Raw genomic sequence first — 20,688 nt, forward strand, 5'->3', positions numbered from 1 at the left:
TTTTTTTTTTTTTTTTTTTTTTTTTACAGTTGACATATATCAGAAAGATCTTTCCACCTTAGGAGCTCTGTCAATCTTTAGACGTGGTAATACTGTAATCCTGGCTTGGATTACAAATTTGGTTTTCTTTAATCTTTCTTCTCTTCCAGAAAAAAACATGAATATGGCCTTTTAAAATTCACCCTTCACCTTTGTGATCAGAAAAAAAGTTTAATTATACTTCTACTTTGCAATTTCTACTTTTCATCAATAAATTATTTTTGCTATCAAATAGAAAAGGCTCTGTTTGTCTCAGGCTCTGACCTGGACTCTCTTCTATCTAAATAGTTTCCATTCATATGAGCCCAGTGGCCCCTTCCCAGTAGAGTTTTACATTTTCTTCTACTACTTTTTAGGATTCACTTAGTGATTATTGTCTCATGAACTGTATCTCCCATTCTTTTTTTCTTTTATTAACCTGGGGTGGAGATTGGATTGCCTTCCTAGGACTTATTAGCACAGATGACACAACCCTGGAAGGTAACAGTAACATTTTGAATACTTTCAATGTTTTTTTTTTTTTCGTGCATAATTATTAGTTTATTTATTTATTTTTTATTTTATTTTCCCACTGCACAGCGAGGAGATCAAGTTATCCTTACATGTATACATTTTTTTCCCCACCCTTTGTTCTGTTGCAACATGAGTATCTAGACATAGTTCTCAATGCTACTCAGCAGGATCTCCTTGTAAATCTATTCTAAGTTGTATCTGATAACCCCAAGCTCCCGATCCCTCCCACTCCCTCCCTCTCCCATCAGGCAGCCACAAGTCTATTCTCCAAGTCCATGATTTTCTTTTCTGTGGAGATGCTCATTTGTGCTGTATATTAGACTCCAGTTATAAGTGATATCACATGGTGTTTGTCTTTGTCTTTCTCATTTCACTCAGTATGAGATTCTCTAGTTCCATCCATGTTGCTGCAAATGGCATTATGTCATTCTTTTTTATGGCTGAGTGGTATTCCATTGTGTATATATACCACATCTTCCGAATCCAATCATCTGTTGATGGACATTTGGGTTGTTTCCATGTCCTGGCTATTGTGAATAGTGCTGCAATGAACATGTGGTGCATGTGTCTCTTTTAAGTAGAGTTTTGTCCAGATATATGCCCAAGAGTGGGATTGCGGGGTCATATGGAAGTTCTATGTATAGGTTCCTAAGGTATCTCCAAACTGTTCTCCATAGTGGTTGTACCAGTTTACATTCCCACCAGCAGTGCAGGAGGGTTCCCTTTTCTCCACAGCCCCTCCAGCACTTGTTATTTGTGGGCTTATGAATGATGGCCATTCTGACTGGTGTGAGGTGGTATCTCGTGGTAGTTTTGATTTGCATTTCTCTTATAATCAGCGATGTTGAGCATTTTTTCATACTTTCAATGTTTTTTATTCTCTACTTTTTGCAGTCGCAATTCCATTGACTAAAAAAGTCAAGGTGGTCAGAAAATCTTGATCTTGTCACAGTCAGAGTGGGATTTAAAGAAAATGGCAGTGAACCATGGAACCAGAAGCTAAAGACAGTTTTAGTCCTTAGAAGTCATTGACACATAAAGCAATTTTAGTGCAGCGTGGAGTAGATTCTTCTTTTGAAAAATTTAGTGGGGGCTCTAATCTGAGATGCAAGACTGCTTCCCAGGAAGGGCAGGATCATGGAAGGTGCTTGGTTAGCCTCAACTTGGCTGTAGTTTTAAAGAGTTCAGAAAGAATCGGTAGAGGGTAGAAACTGTTTGTGCCCAAGAAACAGGGACAAAGCCGAGAGAAGAGGCAGGGGAGATGGAGTTTAGAATTCCATGCTTCAAAAGCTCTTTTTTTAGGAGACACAGCAGGCAAGGTAGACAGGTTTATTAATGACACTGGACATTTTCAGATCGAAAAGAGGAAATTTCATGTAGGGGAATTTCCTTATGTTCAGTAAAATGGAGAAGAGGTTACTCGCTAAGATGAGGTTCAGGTTGAAAGAGCCTCCTTCTTGGGCAGTATTTGCCTGCAGAGAAGCCAGAGAGGATTGGAGCTAACTGAGCAGTGGTGATGGCTTCAGATGGACCAAGTCACTTTCCTTCTTGAAGCCTTTCACCAGAATTCTTTGACTAGCAAGGAGGAAAAAAAATATGTATATATATATATATATATATACACACACACACACACACACACACACACACATATATATGTGTGTATATATTTTTAAATATATATTTAAATTTTAATTTTATTGGAGTATAGTTGATTTATATTATTGTATTGGTTTTAAGTGTATGGCAAAGTAAATCAGTCACAGATATATATATGTGTGTGTGTATATATATATATATATATATATATATATATATATATATATATCCATTCTTTTTAAGGAAATTTTTTTTTCTTTCCTGGTTTGCCTTAATTTTGTGCTTTGTCCAGCACTTTGGGACAAATGAAATTCTATTGTTTGGCTTCCTATCTATTTTACATTTTCCTGAGCTTAGATTACAGTCTTCTTTAACTGTGAGAGCCCAACACCATCAGTGTAGTCAGGACTTTAGGGTGTTCTTTAAACTCACGTTGAACTTGGCATTCATTCCAAGTACAATTTTACACCTGTTGTAAATCAGGGTGGTACTCAGGTAGCACTCTGCCTCAGTGCCCACTTTGACAAAGGTGCTTTGTCAGTTCTCACCATTTTCTACACACTGTTGTGTTTTTCTTTCTACCGTGCCTTTGGCTACAGTGACTTCTGCATCTAACAAGTATCCCCCTGCCCTCCCACACATCTCTCATACTTAACTAAATAGTTTTCAGTTTTCAAGACCTTGACTTCAACTTGCCCTCCTTCATAAAGCTCTCTAAAGCTATTGCCAGTCTTCCTCTCTCTCTCTGAACAGTGAATTCTGCCCAGTTCAAATCTTTGTTTTTGGATTTCTCCCTGATTTCTTAGGAAGACTGATTTTCTCATGAGAAGGACCATATCGTCTATTTCTTTTGTAGCCATTCACCATCGCCTAGTACTTGGCACATATTAAGTCTCAATAAATGTTCAGGTGTTAAATTGTTTGTAACTGGTATTTTATTTTTACATGGTGATTCCAATAGCTGATATTTAAAATATGTACACTCCCTATATTTTTTCTGTGCTGCTCCAGATAATGGTAGTAATAATGAAATGTTTTTGGTGGTTTGGGTCCTCTTAATAAGCTCTATTAATTTAGTCATTTAAATACTGTTTTTAATTTAAATTTTCTTTTATTTTCTTCATTTTCCTGGTTGGTAGGCCTTCAGTCATGAGTTTTAAGGATGTCATGGTAACCCGTCAGAGAATTCTTGGGTTAAGGTGTTTTTTCCTCCCATCTCTGAAGTGTTTTTGTGTGTGGGTGATATGCTCCTTCAGTCTTTTTTTGTTTCCCCCTACAGTTCATCCCTGATCATAAAAATATACCTTCTATGCTCTGGATTTCTACTATTCCTTTTCCTATAGGCAATATAAACCATGGTATGTCTGATATACTTAACAAAAGGAAATGCACTGATAATATTATGTGTAAAACCTTTCCCTTTTTAACTTATTAATTACTAGTAATGCCATAGATCTTGTCACTTGGTTGTTATTGGGAAGCGGTAATTTGCAGGACTCATTTAACCCAAGGAGATTTTATGAGATTAAAAAAATACAAAGGACACATTTAAGTTGAATAAGAAATACATCGCAAAATAATCGCAACATGTATTCATTGTTTATTTCCAAATGCATACATTTATTACAAAGCTCTTTGTGGTATAAAATACATTTTTGTGTTTATTTTAGGACTCAAACATTTTAAGTCCAGTACAAGATGGAACAAAGAAGCCCCAGATTGACAGCAATAAGAGCAACAACTACCGGATTGTAAAGGAGGTCAGCAAATATAAAATGTTTTTTATAGGGGTTTATACTCGCATGGCAAATAAGTTTTGCTTTTTTATTATATTTATGTATTTGTTAGACATACACATACAACAAATACTACTTAATGCTTTTCTTCTTCTTTTGAAAGATTTTGATTAGGTTAAGTAAACTCTGTGTACAGAATAAAAAGTGTCGGAATCAACATCAACGATTACTGAAAAATATGGGAGCTCATTCAGTGGTGTTGGACCTTTTGCAGATCCCCTATGAAAAGGTAAGTGCTTAGGTACTTTTTTCCTTTAGTTTTAAATTTTGACACAAGTTCACTATAGCAGAGTTACAAAGAATTTTGAATTCTTTGCAAGTAAGTTGCCAATCTGATGCCCTGAGCCCTTTAGTGCATGTCCCCCGCAAACACAACCACAAAACAAGGGAAAGAGCATGATACTCCACTGCCAGCTCATCCTCACATGCCATTCACATTTCCCCCATCATCCCAATCGTGTCCTGTTTGAGAGAAAGAGCCACTTGAGAAACAGGTGCTGTTGGTGCCCATGTCCATTTAAATCTTCTGAGGCTGGGACTCTCATGACATTGACACTTTTGAAAACGGAGCATCTAATTTTTTTCCCATTTTTAAAAGTTTTGTTGAAGTTGATTTACAATGCTGTGATCATTTCTGCTGTACAACAAAGTGATTCAGTTATACATATACACACATCCATTCTTTTTCAGATTCTTTTCCCATATAGACCATCGCAGCATGCTGGGTAGCGCTCCCTGTGCTATACAGCAGGTCCCTGTTGGCCAATCATTCCATGTACCACAGGGTGCATATTTTGAAGACTGTCCCTTTATTTGGGTCATCTGATACTCCCTCGTGATTAGCTTTAGTTATGCATCTTTGGTAGGAACGTAACTGCTTCCTATCAGGCGGCACATGATTTTGATTAGACCCATGACCAGTGATGTTTAACTTGGTTCACTTGATTAGGGTGATGTCTGCCAGGGTTCTCACTATGAAATACTCAACTTCCCTTTATTATGAGTAAGTATTTTGTGGAGTGGTTCTTGGAAACCAAGTATTCTGTTTTTTAAAGCAAACTTTGAATTTATTCATTTATTTATTTGTATCACTCTGAACTTAGAGATGCTTATTAGGATTCTTTCATTATTTATTTTGAGGGTCCCAGATTTAACTAGTGGAGGCCCTTCAATCCCTGTCCTCAAAAATGTTGCCATCATTCTTTGAGTAGTTCCTTGCTTTATCTCCCATTAAAATGTTCCCGGTTCACCTTGCACTCTTCTCGTCCCACCTCTGGAAACAACCATTCCTACAAGAAGCCCCAATTCTGTTTTGGCGAGAATGGTCATTGGAAGCAAAATTCTGAGAACTAAATGTACTTATTGCTGTTGAGGTTTTGCCCCTCCACACTCTCTTAATAGGCACATCTATTGGGGTGTGTGTGTGTGTGTGTGTGTGTGTGTGTGTGTGTGTGTGTGTGACTGCAGCTACTCATTTATTTTTGTTTTGTCTTTTTGTCTTTTTAGGGCCACACCCACAGCATTGGAGGTTCCCAGGCTAGGGGTTAAATAGGAGCTCTAGTTGCCGGCCTACACCACAGCCACAGCAATGCTGGATCCTTAACCTACTGAGCATGGCCAGGGATCAAACTCACGTCCTCTTGGATACTAGTCGGGTTTGTTAACCACTGAGCCTTGACGGGAACTTCTATAGCTACTCATTTCTTAATACCCTTTTGTAACTCACTTTCCATCACCACTGTTGCCCATTCCTCCATATGAATGCCCTCAGCACCTCACGCAGGCTCTGACCACCACTCCCTTAGGAGAGATGCCCTATTTATTTCTCTTGGGCACGAGTCTGCCATGCCAGGCCCCTCTGTGTGGATGCTCTCCTCAATTAGACTTCCACTTGTCATACTGCTTTGCCCCCTCTCTGGCTCAGTTATTTCTTAACATGTAAATTTAGGAGTTCCTGTTGTGGCACAGTGGGTTAAGAATCTGATACAGTGTCCATGCAGATGTGGCTTTGATCCCTGACTTCACTCAGTGGGTTAAGGATCCAGCGTTGCCATGAGCTGTGGTGTACGTCACAGATGTGGCTCAGATCCAGCATTGCAGTGGCTGTGGTGTAGGGCCAGCTGCTGCAGCTCTGATTCAACCCCTAGCCTGGGGACTTCTATGTGCTGCAGGTATGGCCATAAAAAAAGAAAAGTAAATTTATAAATTATACCATTCCAGAGATGGTATAAATTAAACTGTGTTAGCAAATGCACCAAAATAATGATTGAAAGGCAGCAAATGGTGTTAAATCCTTAGTATTTATTATCCAAATTATTATATCTTTGTTATTCTAACATGAGTATTAGGCATGTGATTGAGTCCTTTTATTTTACAACTACTTTGTGTTTATGAGTTTGCACAGTTTTATTATTGTTACTTATTTTCATCAGCGTGTAACTGACTTGCAATATTAAATTCGTTTCAGATGTATAACATGGTGATTTGATATGTCTCTGCATTACAAAATGATGACCATAATAAGTCTAGTTACATTCCATCACCATAAGAAATTATTACAATATTATTGACTATATTCCCTATGGTGTACATTACATTCTTGTAACTTACTCATTTTATAATTGAAGTTTGTACCTTTTAATCTCTCTTAACTATTTTACTCAACCTCTCCCCTCCCCCTCCCCTCTGGCAATGGCAAGTTTGTTCTCTTCATCTATAACTCTGGTTCTCTGGTTTTGTTTGTTTATTGTGGTGGTTTTTTTTTTTTTTGATTCCATGTATAAGTGAAATCATGCAGTATTTGTCTATCTCATTTATTTCACTTATCATAATACCCTGTGAATCCACCCATGTTGTTGCAAATGCCAAAATTCCATTCTTTTTTTGTGGCTGAGTAATATTCCAGTGTGTGTGTGTGTGTGTGTGTACACCACATCTTCTTTATTTTCTTTACCCTTTCATCTGTTGATGATATTTTGCTGTTGTATTGTGGCTGTTGTAAATAATGCCACAATGAACAGAGAGTTACATGTATCTTTTTGAATTAGTGTTTTTGTTTTCTTGAGAAAAATATTTAGAAGTAGAATTGCTAGGCCATATGGTACTTCTATTTTTAATTTTTGAGGAATTATTTTTATCAATTTACATTCTCAGCAACAGTGCACAAGAGTTCACTTTTCTCCACAATCTCACCAACACTTGCTATTTTTTGTAATAGTTTTCCTGACAAGTATGAGCTGATATCTCATTGTGGTTTTGATTTGCACTTCTCTGATGATTAGTGATGTTAAGCATCTTTTCATGTGCCTGCTGGCCATCTGTATGTCTTCCTTGGAAAAATGTCTATTCAGCTCCTCTATTTTTTTTGGTTATTTCCCCAATACAATTTTTTTTTCCTACTGTACAGCATGGTGACCCAGTTACACATACATGTATACATTCTTTTTTTCACATTATCGTGCTCCATCATAAGTGACTAGACATAGTTCCCAGTGCTACACAGCACGATCTTATTGCTAATCCATTCCAAAGGCAGTAGTCTGCATCTCTTAACCCCAAGCTCCCAGTCAACCCCATTCCCTTCCCCTCCCCTTTGGCAACCACAAGTCTATTCTCCAAGTCCATGATTTCCTTTTCTGTGGAAAGGTTCATTTGTGCCATGTTAGATTCTAGATATAAGTGATATCATATGGTATTTGTCTTTCTCTTTCTGACTTACTTCACTCAGTATGAGAGTCTCTAGTTTCATCCATGTTGATGCAAATGGCATTATTTTGTTCTTTTTTATGGTTGAGTAGTATTCATAGTATATATATACATGGCATCTTCCTAATCCAGTCATCTGTCAATGGACATTTGGGTTGTTTCCATGTCTTGGCTTTGCTTTTTGATGTTGAGTCTTATGAGTTCTGTGTATATTTTGGTTATTATTATCAGATATATTATTTCTAAATATCTTCTACCCTTCAGTAGGTTGATAGTTTTCTTTGCTGTACAAAAGCTTTCTAGTTTGTTTAGGTCCGGTTTATTTTTGCTTTTGTTTCCCTTGCCTGAAGAGACATCCAAAAAGGATTGCTGAGACCAACATCAAAAAGTGTACTGTGTGTGTTTTCTTCTGGGAGTGCTATGGTTTCAGAGCTTACATTTAAGTGTTTAATCCGTTTTGAGTTTATTTTTGTGTGTGGTATGAGAAAGTAGTCCAGTTTGATTCTTTTGCATTAGCTGTCCAGTTTCCCCAGTAATATTTATTGAAGAGCCTGTCTTCTTTATCTGTAATTCTGGTTCTCTGATTATGTTTGTTTGTATTCTTGCCTCCTTTGTTGTAGATTAGCTGACCACAAGTTCTTGGGTTTATTCTGTATTCTTTTTTCTTGCCTCCTTTGTTGTAGATTAACTGACCACATGTTCTGGGCTCTCCATACTGTTCCATTGATCGATGTGTCTCTTTTTGTGCCAGTATCATACTGTTTTGATGACTATAGCTTTGCAGTAGAGATTGAAATCAGGGAGCATGGTATCTCCAGCTTTGTTATTCTTCTTCAAGATTGTTTTGTCTATTCAGGGCTTTTGTGGCTCCCTATAAATTTTAGAGTTATTGGTCCTAGTTCTTATGAAAAAATGCCAGTGGAATTTGTTTGCTCAGTTTTAAAAGCTAGGTTGTACAGAAATAAACAAAAAAAGCATAATATGACAGTTTCAAAGAATTGCGGGTTCCAATAGAACTGGCCTTCATGTTTTCCTGTACTGGCCAGCTCCTCTACAGGAATTAGACATTCCTATGGCTGAACTCCCTTTGATGTCTTTTCACTGTCCCTGGGTTACACCTATAAAGGAAAATGTATATTTTGAAATAAAAACTTCCTATTTTTTAAGATAAGAATGGAGTTTTTTGGATGTATTTATTAGTCTAGTTATGTTAACCCTGTTTTAAATAAACAGGAAATGAGACTATTCATAACCTGAGGCTGTTTGTTGAGTTACAGATGGCATAAAGTATAGACTGTCAATCTAGGAAGAGAAAATGTTAAATTCGTTTCATATAAACTACTATTCAAAACATGAGTCCATTCTGTATACCTAACAGTGACCACATGACAATGGGATACTCATCTACCCAAAAAACCTTTAGGTTGCTTCAAGTGGGCTGTTAAAAGCCCACTTTTAAGAAGAGAGTCTGCATCCTTTGTGAGTTTTGAAACTTAGGTTTCTTACTGAGACTCTTAGTAATAATGATAGTAGCTTATTGTAGGACTTTGGAAAAGGACAAGGAATAAGGAAACCACTTAGGAGTATGTGTGTTAAGAAAGAGACAAAGAGGGGGGAAAAGAGGGGGGCAGACAGTGGAGAGAAAAAGGAAAAGAGGAGTTCCCATTCATGGCGCAGCAGAAGCAAATCTGACTAGGAACTATGAAGATGCAGGTTCAATCCCTGGTCTCGCTAAGTGGGTTAAGGATCTAGCATTGCCACGAGCTGTGGTGTAGGTCGCAGACGCGGCTGAGATCTGACATTGCTGTGGCTGTGGCGTAAGCCAAAGGCTAGAGCTCTGATTAGACCCCTAAACGCTGTGGGTGGGGCCCTAAAAAGATAAAAGACAAAGAAAAAGAAAATGGAAAGGAAAGAGGTGGAAATAAGAGACAAAGTAACCAGAAAAAGAAGGGGCAGAGAGAGGGGAGAGGGAAGAATAGAGATAAGTTCAGAAACATAATACAGTATTATATTTATTATATATATTATATATATTATATAAAATATATATCTTATAAATATTATATATAAAAAGAGAGAGGGAGAGAGACAGACCGACAGACAGAATTAAAGGTAGGGAAACGGAGGACAAGTGAGTGGGGAGAAGAAAGAGTGGGGCAAGGCAGGAGGACCAGGGGTTCAAGAGCAGGAGAGGAGAGATAGACGCTGGGAAAGTAGGAAGGGAGGAGCTGGAGGAAGGGGCATATAGAGGGCGGGGAAGGGGGAGAAACAGAAAACAAAAGGAAGAGGAAGATCTAGGGACACAGAAACCCTAGGAGAGGGGGGGTCCAAGAGATGGGAGGAAAGGGGGATTGGAGCCTGCAGCAGAGAAGAGAGCAGAACCAGGGAGAACGACGGGGCCAGGGAGGGACGAAGAAGGGACAGAGAAGTGTGGCAGCAGAGTCAGAGAAGAGGCACCTCGTACAGGAATGGGAAATTGTCGTGGTTCAGTTGGGGAGCGTGAGAGATGAACTGTGAAACAAAGAAGGGAATGAAAGAATGGAGCAGAGCAGATAATAGGAGGAAAAATAAAGAGCAGGGGAGAGACATCTAAAAAATGAAGAGAGTGAGCAGCAGGAAGGGTAATAACTGGGAGAGGAGTAGAAAGAGAAAGGGAGCATACAACAGTGGCCAAGAGGAACCCTGTACATTTGGGAACAAGATGTATTCTTTGATAGATGTTATTCTTCTATAACCTGCGGCATGTAGAAGTTCCTAAGCCAGGGGTCAAATCAGGGCTGCAGCCACTGGCCTATGCCATAGCCACAGCAACGCTGGATCCGAGCTGCATCTGAGATCTATGCCACAAATTCCAGCAATGCCCAGATCCTTAAATCACTGAGCCAGGCCGGGGATCGAACCCACACCCTCACAGAGATAATGTCAGGTCCTTAACCTGCTGAGGCACAACTGGTACCCTCTTTGATAGTATTTTTGCTCAGCTGTGTTTCTCTGTAACATGCGCTATTCTTTAACTTCCAGAACGATGAAAAGATGAATGAAGTCATGAATCTAGCCCATACATTCCTGCAGAACTTCTGCAGAGGAAATCCACAGAACCAAGTTCTCCTCCATAAACATCTGAATTTGTTCTTAACGCCTGGTGTAAGTATTTGAATGATGTCTAATAGTTACAGTATCGTGTCCATTGAATTTGTTTTTGCAACACTGATGGATGTAATTTTATTTCTCTTCATCACATCATTTTCTTCCTGGTAGGGGTTCTCCTCCTAAGAAGCAATGCCTTTTTATTTCCATTAAGGAAACATTTAAAGAAACTGGAAAAATTACACAAATTTTGCCTGCAGATGATAACTTTATTTATATATACATAGTTTAATGTTAGGGAAAAGAGGTGGTAGGATAAAGACTCACTCTGCAATGCCAGGAGCAAGTTAAATACGGAAAAACAGAAGGTGGCGTTAACTCTGTTCTGTAAAACATGTATCAGCAGATACTAAGGAAGAGCTGCCTTTGAATTAAGCTCAGCATTAAATTAATCTCAAGAATGCTCTTGCCAGCATCTTTATGATCATAAGCTTCCTTTTCCAACCAAATTTCTTTGTGAGTTCAGTTTTCTTTTTTGTGCTGAATGATCTCATGGCATTTTGTAGAAGACTTGCACAGAAAAGCTTTGCATAAAAAATGAAACTGATCACAAGCCCAGCAATTGGTCTGAGTATGATAGGATAGAAAATTGATCTTGTCAGAGTTACAAGGGCGCGTTCCTCTGTGTGTAGCTCCTTGAAGCAGAAACCATGCGGCACATCTTCATGAACAACTACCATCTGTGCAATGAAATCAGCGAGAGGGTTGTCCAGCACTTTGTGCACTGCATTGAGACACACGGCCGCCACGTGGAGTACCTGAGGTTTCTGCAGACGATTGTCAAGGCAGATGGCAAATATGTGAAGAAGTGCCAGGATATGGTAATGACCGAGGTATGTTCTGCGTTTACATTTTATCAGCTTCATAGAAACCATATGTGTTCTCTGTTCGTTTCGAGAGGTAAAAAAAAAAAAAAAAAACTCCCCCAACAACGCTGGGAAATCATTTAATCAAGACTGAGTAAGCACAGAGGTAGTTGGCTTAAATCTAGTGAAGGAAGAGATCATTTGTTGATTTAATAAGTTTTTAGGAGTTTTTTTCTTTTGGATTTTTAATGAATTTGTGTATTTTAAATAATGGATAAAATCCCATGAAATGTTATGGGTTATGGAGAATGGAAGGGATTCCATTTTATGTTTTTAAGTTTCACGATACAATGAAAATGGATTAAACTCTGCTTTTCAAGTGCCTTTTTAACTCTGTTCCTGAGATATAGCATGGGTGTTCTTTGCTGCTATTTGCAGAGGGCTTTGAAGGGAATTAAACTAGTTAATAGAAGTTATTCATCAGTGATTTCTTACATGTGGAAACTTAGCCACTTAGAGTTAAGTTAAAAATTGAAGAAAAACAAATGGAAGAAATACTTCATTTATTTTGCCCTTTTCATCATGATGTTTGGCATTAAGCAAGATTTATACAGTGAATGAGTTACTCACTAGGAACCCAATGATACTTTGGAGAACTGACAGCTCTGAGCCCAGCCCCCGGTAAATCATTGCTCCATGACCTAATGGTTCTCTAAAGGCCCGTATGGATTAAGGCAGCTTTCAACCATGGCTCCAAACAGTTATGTAGATTATGTTGAGTTGGGAGGATTTTCATAATTATATACTGTAAATTGGGGGGGGGTAATTTCTATATTGATACAATGTGAGTCCTTCCTGTCCCATAGAACTCTTAAAATTAATTTGGCTTAAAGCCTTAAATTTTTTATGTAAATTATTGTTAATACAACATTTAAGGAGCATTTTAAATGTGTAAAATTTACCTCTTATCTATATTTACATTCACCTTAGTTCTTCATTGCCCAGAAGTGTGGGAGTTAATTTGATTTTGGAAAATTATCAAGGAAAGAATGAAAATGGAAAAGCAGCAAATAGTTAAAGAGTATGACATTTATTAGGTAAAGTGTTTCTATTGTAAAGAAGCACTTATGATATTTTGTTAAGATATAAGACATATTTTTCACCCATATATGTTCTCTTTCAACAAGACTTTCAGTGTAAGCCAGTTAACTGCCTTGTCAACTCAAATATGTTACCAATTCAAATGAAATAGAGAAAAAAATGACGTAAACTGTGTAACTAAAATATTTCGCATTGGCGTACGAAGATTGGTGCTGTAATTGACAGTGAGAATTGAGGCCTGCGCAGGCCCCCACCTGTCTGTGGTGTGGGATTGCTATCTGCCTCATAGAGCGAAGTAGAGGGTTTGTCTTTTGGGAAGGCAAAAGCTGTCTTCTCGCCTGAAAAAGCCTCTTACATGGTTGGCCTTGGCATCTTCCAGGAATGAGAGGGCAGGGATTGAGACGTCACGAGTCTGGGTCCTCAGTTGAGGTAGAGAGGACAGTGGTTGTAACCCACAAAGTTCAGACTAGGGTGTAGTGGCTTCCAGAACTCATCCCTGTTACCTCAGCCTGGGGTTCGTGACAGTCATGGAAATAATTCCTTAATAAAATGAAAATACAGTTTGCAAAGGAAAAGTAGCCATTACTGAGCCATTACTGAGATGGAGCAATAAAATTACCACCTGCTGGAATTCCACTCAAGTTACGTAAGCAAAACAGGAAGGAAAATGTATGCCCTAAAAGCCCCTATTTACTTAGTTCTTTGTCTCTCTCTCTTTTTTTAAGAGTTGTCCTTTCCTCTTTATTTCTCCTGTCTCTGCTTTTACCTCCATTCTCTACCAATATCCATGACACCTGGAATCTCCAAATTCTTATGGTGCTGCATTTGGTTCAATATACTTGCTTACTTATCCTGTCATTATTGCAGGGGGTGAAGATATTTTTATTCTTTAGTAAAATTAGACTTTTAAGATCTCTCATGCTTTGGTAATGGGATTTTCCATTTAAAGTAGAAGGAAGTAACTTTATTGGAGTATTTTGCAGGTTTCATGTCAGTGGGTAACTCACTGAACAGTTTACTGTCATCTGTGTCATTTATTCTTGCTCCCCATCCATCTCTCCCAAATCTCCCCCACTGGTGTTGATCACATTCACAACTAATCACTTGACACACGACTAGAAACTTTTTACCCTCCCACCTGGGTGTAGTTCTGCTTTTGTAGTGTTATCTATGTTTTTACAAAGAGCTGCATGTGTTTCTAGAAAGACCAAGCCTTGGCAAGAACTATTAAGGAGAATATTTGGACTGCTATGGAGACTCTCTTGTTATCATTTCAGTTGATAAATGGAGGTGAAGATGTGCTGATATTTTACAATGATAGAGCATCATTTCCCATCCTGCTCCATATGATGTGTTCAGAGAGAGACCGAGGAGATGAGGGTGGTGCCTTAGCCTACCACATCACCCTTGTGGAGTTGCTGGCAGCGTGCACAGAAGGCAAAAATGTCTACACCGAAATCAAGTGCAATTCCCTTCTGCCCCTGGATGACATCGTGAGGGTAGTGACCCATGACGACTGCATCCCCGAGGTAAGCCTAGTAAAAGCTCAGCAGGAACAGAATTGTTATGAATTTTTAATAAGTGCCAGAAGTCCTCCTACTATTATTTATAATGAGATGATCTCTTGAGCTGAGGGATTGTACTTAGTTCTATAATTAGAAACATTGAAAAGAGCATAAGAAGTTTCCTTGTTTGTTCCACAAGGAACTATGAAAGATGATAAACCTATTTCAAGTATAGCCTCTGTTCATTTACTAGAAGTTACTATAGGAATTTCTAGGCATGGCATTGTGATCAAACTGAAAAATGTACTTGTAACCTCTAGTATGTTCTTGAGCATAAAACAGGTGCGTTGTAAATAATTCACAGTCATCAATAGCAGAGGCTAGGATGGTGCTGCAGGATCCCTCTTAGATTTTCTAGGTTTACTTTTACTTTACAGAGTAGATGCATTCTTGGAAACATAGACACGCGTTTTGCTTTATTCACACGTCATCGCTTACCCTCTCTCCTAGTTTAGCATGGTGATAGGGAAAAAAATACTCATTAGAAACTGGCTGTGTGCCAGCAGCATTAATGAGGCTTCCAGGAATGTTCACTGCAGTAATTTCTTTCTTTTCTACTGTTGTGGTATGTTGTTGCACAGTTCATAAATGTGTGCTACAGTTAATGGGATATAAATCCCAACATTTTAAATCACAGTACCTTAAAAAGGTGTCAGCTTGGATTCACTTCCCTACGTCCACATAGTCCTACATAGTGATGGACTTGAAAGTATATTTTTATGAAATTTTGTGGCATTATTGGCACCCCAAACCAGGGCTACTTCTTGCCTTGATTGGTTTGAAATAAGATGGCAAAGAAAGGAAGCATAGATTAAATCTGTGGGTTCTGTCATTACTGGGGGTCCTGATTCTGACTAATCCGTTCTCTCTGACCACACCACTCTAACCTTGTATATTCCCCTCCTCCATCCTTCAGATCTTTTTTTCTTTTTGTGTTTTTTAGGGCTGCAGCAGCAGCATATGGAGGTTCCTAGGCTAGATGTCTCATCAGAGCTACAGCTGCCAGCCTACACCACAGCCACAGCAATGCAGGATACAAGATGCATCTGCGACCTACACCACAGCTATGGCAACAACGCCAGATCCTCAACCCATTGAGCGGGGCCGGGGATCGAACTGGAAACCCCATGGTTCCTAATTGGATTCGTGTCCACTGTGCCATGACGGGAACTCCCATCCTTCAGATCTTGACTGAAGCATTACTTCTTCAAGAAGACTTCCCTGGTCTCCCAGAGTAGAGTCTATAAGAGTCTATAATTTGATGTTTGACATTTGAATTTTATTAGTTAACAAATGCCCTTAGCCTTCACATTCTTTCCCAAGATTATAAATAAGTTCAATGAGAGTAATAACTGGGTTGGTTTGTGTTCACCATTATAGTGCCTGAGCCTGAGCTTACATTTTATATATAAGTTTCGAGTGAGTAAATGCAGGGATTAAAGAATGAGTCAGAACCTTGGATCATTACTTCCTAGCTAAGTGACTGATTCCACCAGGTTCCTTAACTTTCCTAATCTTCAATGTATACAATTTTTTTTTCTGTCTTTTGTCTTTTTAGGGCCACACCCATGGCATATGGAGGTTCCCAGGATAGGGGTCAAATCGGAGCTACAGCTACCGGCCTACACCACAGCCACAGCCAGACCAGATCCAAGCCTTGTCTTCCACCTACACCACATCTCAATGGCAACGCTGGATCCTCAACCCACTGAGTGAGGTCAGGGACCTCATGGTTCCTAGTCAGATTTCTTTCTGCTGCATCATGACGGAAACTCCAGTGTATACAGTTTTGAAGTGAAATAATGATAAAGTATGTACCCGGTAAGATTGTTGGAGGATTAAATTAAAATATTCCATACAAAATGCTGGAGGTGTTTGGTGGGTAGCAAACAATGAGCATTACTGCTGTCAAGATGATTATGATAGCACATTGAATGCTCTGATGTCTCCCTATCTATCCTATGATCAGCCTTTGATAAGGGCACCCTGACACTGAAGATATGTTTTAGTCAAGTAGAGATAAGTACTAAGAGCAAGAAAGCTGGCCCTGTATTCCTTACAGTTCTAACTTGGATTCTGTGAATCCCCTGAAATTCTTTACATGATTTTTTAATGTATGTGCATTTTTCAGGGGAGATTTATAGCATTCATCATATTTTCAGAGAGAGAGGGGGAGAAGGGGAGAGAGAAAGAGAGCGAGGAAAGAAGAGAAGAGAAAAAAAGGAAAAACAAAAACTATTAACCCATATACTTTAGAAATTGTATATGTTGATGAGATTCTTCCTTGTTTTTTTATGAGGAATTTTGTTAAATCTGGGAAGGAACTTTACTACATCTTAAAATAATCCCCCCTCCCCCTTTTCTGGTAAATTGTGAGCTGGCATCTTTTCAGAAACAGTAATTTAAATGCTTTTGAATGGCAATAAAGTATTATTTAGTCAATATATTAAACATTGTATTAGAACTCTTGGTTGCAAGTGATAGAAACTAGTTTAAACTAGTTTAATTCAAAAAGGGGGGTGTTCCCATTGTGGCGCAGCAGAAACAAATCCTACTAGGAACCATGAGGTTCCCTGGCCTCGCTCAGTGGATTAAGGATCCGGTGTTGCCATGAGCTGTGGTGTAGGTCGCAGATGGGGCTCGGATCTGGCATTGCTGTGGCTCTGGCGTAGGCTGGTGGCAATAGCTCCGATTAGACCCCTAGCCTGGGAACCTCCATATGCCACAAGTACGGCCCTAAAAAGACAAAAAAAAGGAGGGGGGATTTTACTGGCTCCTTTATTGGGGAAATTGAAGGGTAGTTATTCAGATGGAATAAGAGGTTCAAACAACGTCAGAGTTCCTTCTTATCTCTTGTTCCCCTGTACTTTGTGTTTTTCCCTCATGCTCTTCACCTGAGCATAATTTTCCTCCACACACCTGGAGAAGATGGCTGCTTGGAGTTCAGGTTTACTTTGTTCCATTTTGACAATGAGAAAGAGAGAGAGAGTGGGAGAAAATATGAGTGAATGAATGAATGAATGACAGAGACAGAGAAGAGGAGAGGAGGAGGGGATATGAGGAGGAGAGGAGGGAAGGGAAAGAGGGGACACAGGAAAGGGAGCACTTTTGACTCCTAGTGTCTGAAGTATGTTCAGCTTAGTTTACATGAAGTTCACATTCTCCTACCCATCACTGGGCCCCCGGGGGGAATGGGATATGAGGTCATGGGTTTATCCTGGGTCCGGGGGTGGAGTGTTTTAGCAAAAGAAAGGAGATAGGAATGCTCTCTGGATAGACACAAAATGTGCTATAAATTACTATAAGGAAATAATACAAGTTTCTTTAACCGTTCATAATAGAAAATGCAGAATAAAGTAAAACTCACTTTCTTTTATATTTGTAACTTGCACAGGTTAAAATTGCCTATGTGAATTTTGTCAATCACTGTTACGTTGACACTGAAGTGGAAATGAAGGAAATCTACACAAGTAACCACATTTGGAAGTTATTTGAGAACTTCTTGGTGGATATGGCAAGGGTAAGTTACACTTTGATCATTAAATACTACTTTATGTTTAGTAAGGTTCTGGATATATATTTTGACTAAGCGGTATCGAACATCTGGATGAAAACTTAGAATTAAACCAACGATATTTGGGTGTGATCGGTTACATTCAAAAAGTTGTGACTGAGTTTCATAAGACTCTGAGTGAAATTGAATGAGTTAATATATACACAATATCAGTACAGTGTATGTGGCAACAAGATGTTCATTTTCACTTTTACAACTGACTGTATCACTGGTATTAAATGGAATTTTAGCCTCTTTACATTGGTTAGCTTTTTTGTTTGTTTGTTTATTTGTTTTTAGGGCTGCACTTGTGACATATGGAGGTTCCCAGGCTAAGGATCCAATTGGAGCTCCAGCTGCCAGCCTACAGCCACAGCTACAGTAATGCCAGATCCAAGCTGTGTCTGTGACCTACAGCACAGCTTACGGCAAAGCCAGATCCTTAACCCACTGAGTGAGGCCAGGGGTCAAACCCGTACCCCCATCCTCATGAATGCTAGTCAGGTTTGTAACCCACTGAGCCACAATGGGAACTCCCAGTTAGCCTTTTCATATTTGGCATCAGTTTGTATTCAACCTCTTACCATGAATGCAATTACAAACCATAGATGGAAGAGATTTCAAGAGGTTTTGATTACTGCTTTCAGGCTGGTGGATACTTGACCAAACTACTCAGGACCTAGCATTGCCCACTATTGCCTACTCCAAGTCTTCTTTGGAAGTGTGCTCCAGTAATTCAATCATCTGGTATTTATTACTCATGTCAGTCAAAATATAGTCTGCTTTTTACTTTGAGTCCACTGTCTCATGTTTAGCTTTTTTGGGAATTGGGGAGGACATGTAGAACTGGTTGGCATTTTCTAGATATGCTCTAGCATATGTTTTTGCTCTCTTAATATTGATTAAATGAATGAGAAAAGGAAGGAAAGACTCTTTGATAGCACTTAATTTTAGTTCATGTACCTTAGCCTCTTTTTCTTTTTGCGTGCTGAATGATCGTAATGTCCAAGGTCTATTATCTTGATTGAAGGGAATCTTCTCTAGTTTTCCCTTTAAAATTATGGGACACAATGTTCAAATAAAGCTTTCACTAATAAAAGATAGTGTGTAGCTAATCCCTAGACCTATTATGACTCATGGTGGACTCTCCCATCCTTTGCTTTCCTATATTCCCGAGCACTGGTAGTTCCCATGAGCCTCACTCTGATGTATTGGACAAGAGGGGTTAATGAGGTCCATGTGGCTGGATGCTGATTGTCATCCATCAGCTCACGGCCTCCCTACCATTCTTTCTGGAAGGAAGGAAGACAAAGGGGATATAATAAAACATCAGCTGCGGATCCAGACATCCAAGACCCATCTTGCATTAATAGAGTACAGCACGTATTCTAGCCCAGGAACTCTTTTATTTGGTCAGGTGGAATGTACTGATTTTGCCTTTGGTATTGGGTGGTGTGAGTGAGCTCTTCTGTGTTCACACATATCCTTGTTTTGCTTCATTTCTGTAGAACTTAAGAGCCACTCATTACCTTTCTCAGGTAAACCTGCACCTGTGGAGAAGTCATCCTGTTTTACATAGGACTTACATGTCGCTCTTATTTACCCCTGTGGCCTTATGAAAGCCCTTGTAAGTGATTGGCCACAAGTATCTCCAGAGACCTTGGAGTAAAGGATGGTCGTATGCCGCTGGCCTAGCTTTAAAATTGCACGTGCAGGAAGGTATTAAAGAGATTAGAGGCTGATTTGCAGAGGTGCACAGTGCTCTGGACTAAAGATAAGCTTGAAAAGACCAAGGTCACATTCTAGGCAGCGTGAGCTGCAAAGCTAAAAGGATTTTTATTTTTAAACCAAAGAAAGCTGATGATAACTGCCATTGATTCTGCTACCTAGGAAACAGTCTTTCCATTGATGTATTTATTCATAAGGCTAAGGGGTTTATGTTCTTTTTTTAAGTATGCATGTAGGGAGGATTTTTAAAAAACTATTTTGATTAAGTAGACATAGTATTATTCGTATATAAAAGCTCTAAGGGAATTTCAGGATCTTCTTGGACTATTCAGTCATTATGTCTAACCACAACAGCTTAGCTATGCTGCAAAAAGCGGTTTTTCTTTCCTTCGTGTTTTCTTCTGATTTATATTTTAAAGCAGCAACTCTCTTATCCCCTCACTGAGAATGACAAGGAATCACCCTTCCTCCTTCAGGGAAGGGACAAGAAACCTGACTTTTCCATATCTGAGATTTCTCTTTCCTCCCTGGAAGACAGATCAAGGAACTACCACACACTTTCAAATTCAGATACAAAAAATAAGGTTTGATAAGAAGAATGCGGCCTTTTAGGCAAATTTTCAGGGCAGTAGAGCAGTGGTTCTCAAAGTTGAGTGAGCCGCAGAATTACCTGGATGGTTTGTTAAAACACAGATTGGGCTCACCCCCACAGTTTCTGATTCAGTAGATGTGAGACTTTGTATTTTTTTTTTTTTCTTTTTTTAGGGCTGCAGCTGCAGCACATGAAAGTTCCCAGGCTAGGGGTCCAGTTGGAGCTGCCACTGCCGGCCTACACCACAGCCACAGAAATGCCAGATCTGAGCCATGTCTGCTACCTACACCACAGCTCACTGTAATGCCCGATCCTTAAACCATTGAGCGAGGCCAGGGATCAAATCCGAACTCTCATGGGTACTAGTCGGGTTTCTTACCGCTGAGCCACAATGGGAACTCCTTAAATTTTGTACTTTCAACAAGTTTTCAGGTGCTGCTGAAGCTGCTGGTCCAGAGACCACACTTTGAGAACCACTGCAGTAGAGCAAGGTGGTTAAGCATAGGCATTTTAGAAGCATTAGGCAGACCAGAGTTCAAGTTTA

General features: G+C 39.2%; 1 protein-coding gene across 2 annotated transcripts in view; it reads left to right on the forward strand.

Annotated features, from left to right (window-relative positions):
* ITPR2 (inositol 1,4,5-trisphosphate receptor type 2) overlaps positions 1–20,688 on the forward strand; it is a 529,759-nt gene that overhangs the window by 238,796 nt on the left and 270,275 nt on the right. For both annotated transcript variants that reach the window (XM_021092919.1, XM_021092920.1), the window contains 6 exons: positions 3,822–3,911; positions 4,051–4,176; positions 10,674–10,796; positions 11,432–11,632; positions 13,984–14,235; positions 17,666–17,791. In XM_021092919.1, coding sequence (XP_020948578.1) covers positions 3,822–3,911; positions 4,051–4,176; positions 10,674–10,796; positions 11,432–11,632; positions 13,984–14,235; positions 17,666–17,791 — 918 coding nt within the window. The remainder of the gene's footprint in view (positions 1–3,821; positions 3,912–4,050; positions 4,177–10,673; positions 10,797–11,431; positions 11,633–13,983; positions 14,236–17,665; positions 17,792–20,688) is intronic.

The sequence above is a fragment of the Sus scrofa genome, chromosome 5 (genome assembly GCF_000003025.6).
Source record: "Sus scrofa isolate TJ Tabasco breed Duroc chromosome 5, Sscrofa11.1, whole genome shotgun sequence".
In the NCBI taxonomy this organism is placed as follows: Eukaryota; Metazoa; Chordata; class Mammalia; order Artiodactyla; family Suidae; genus Sus; species Sus scrofa.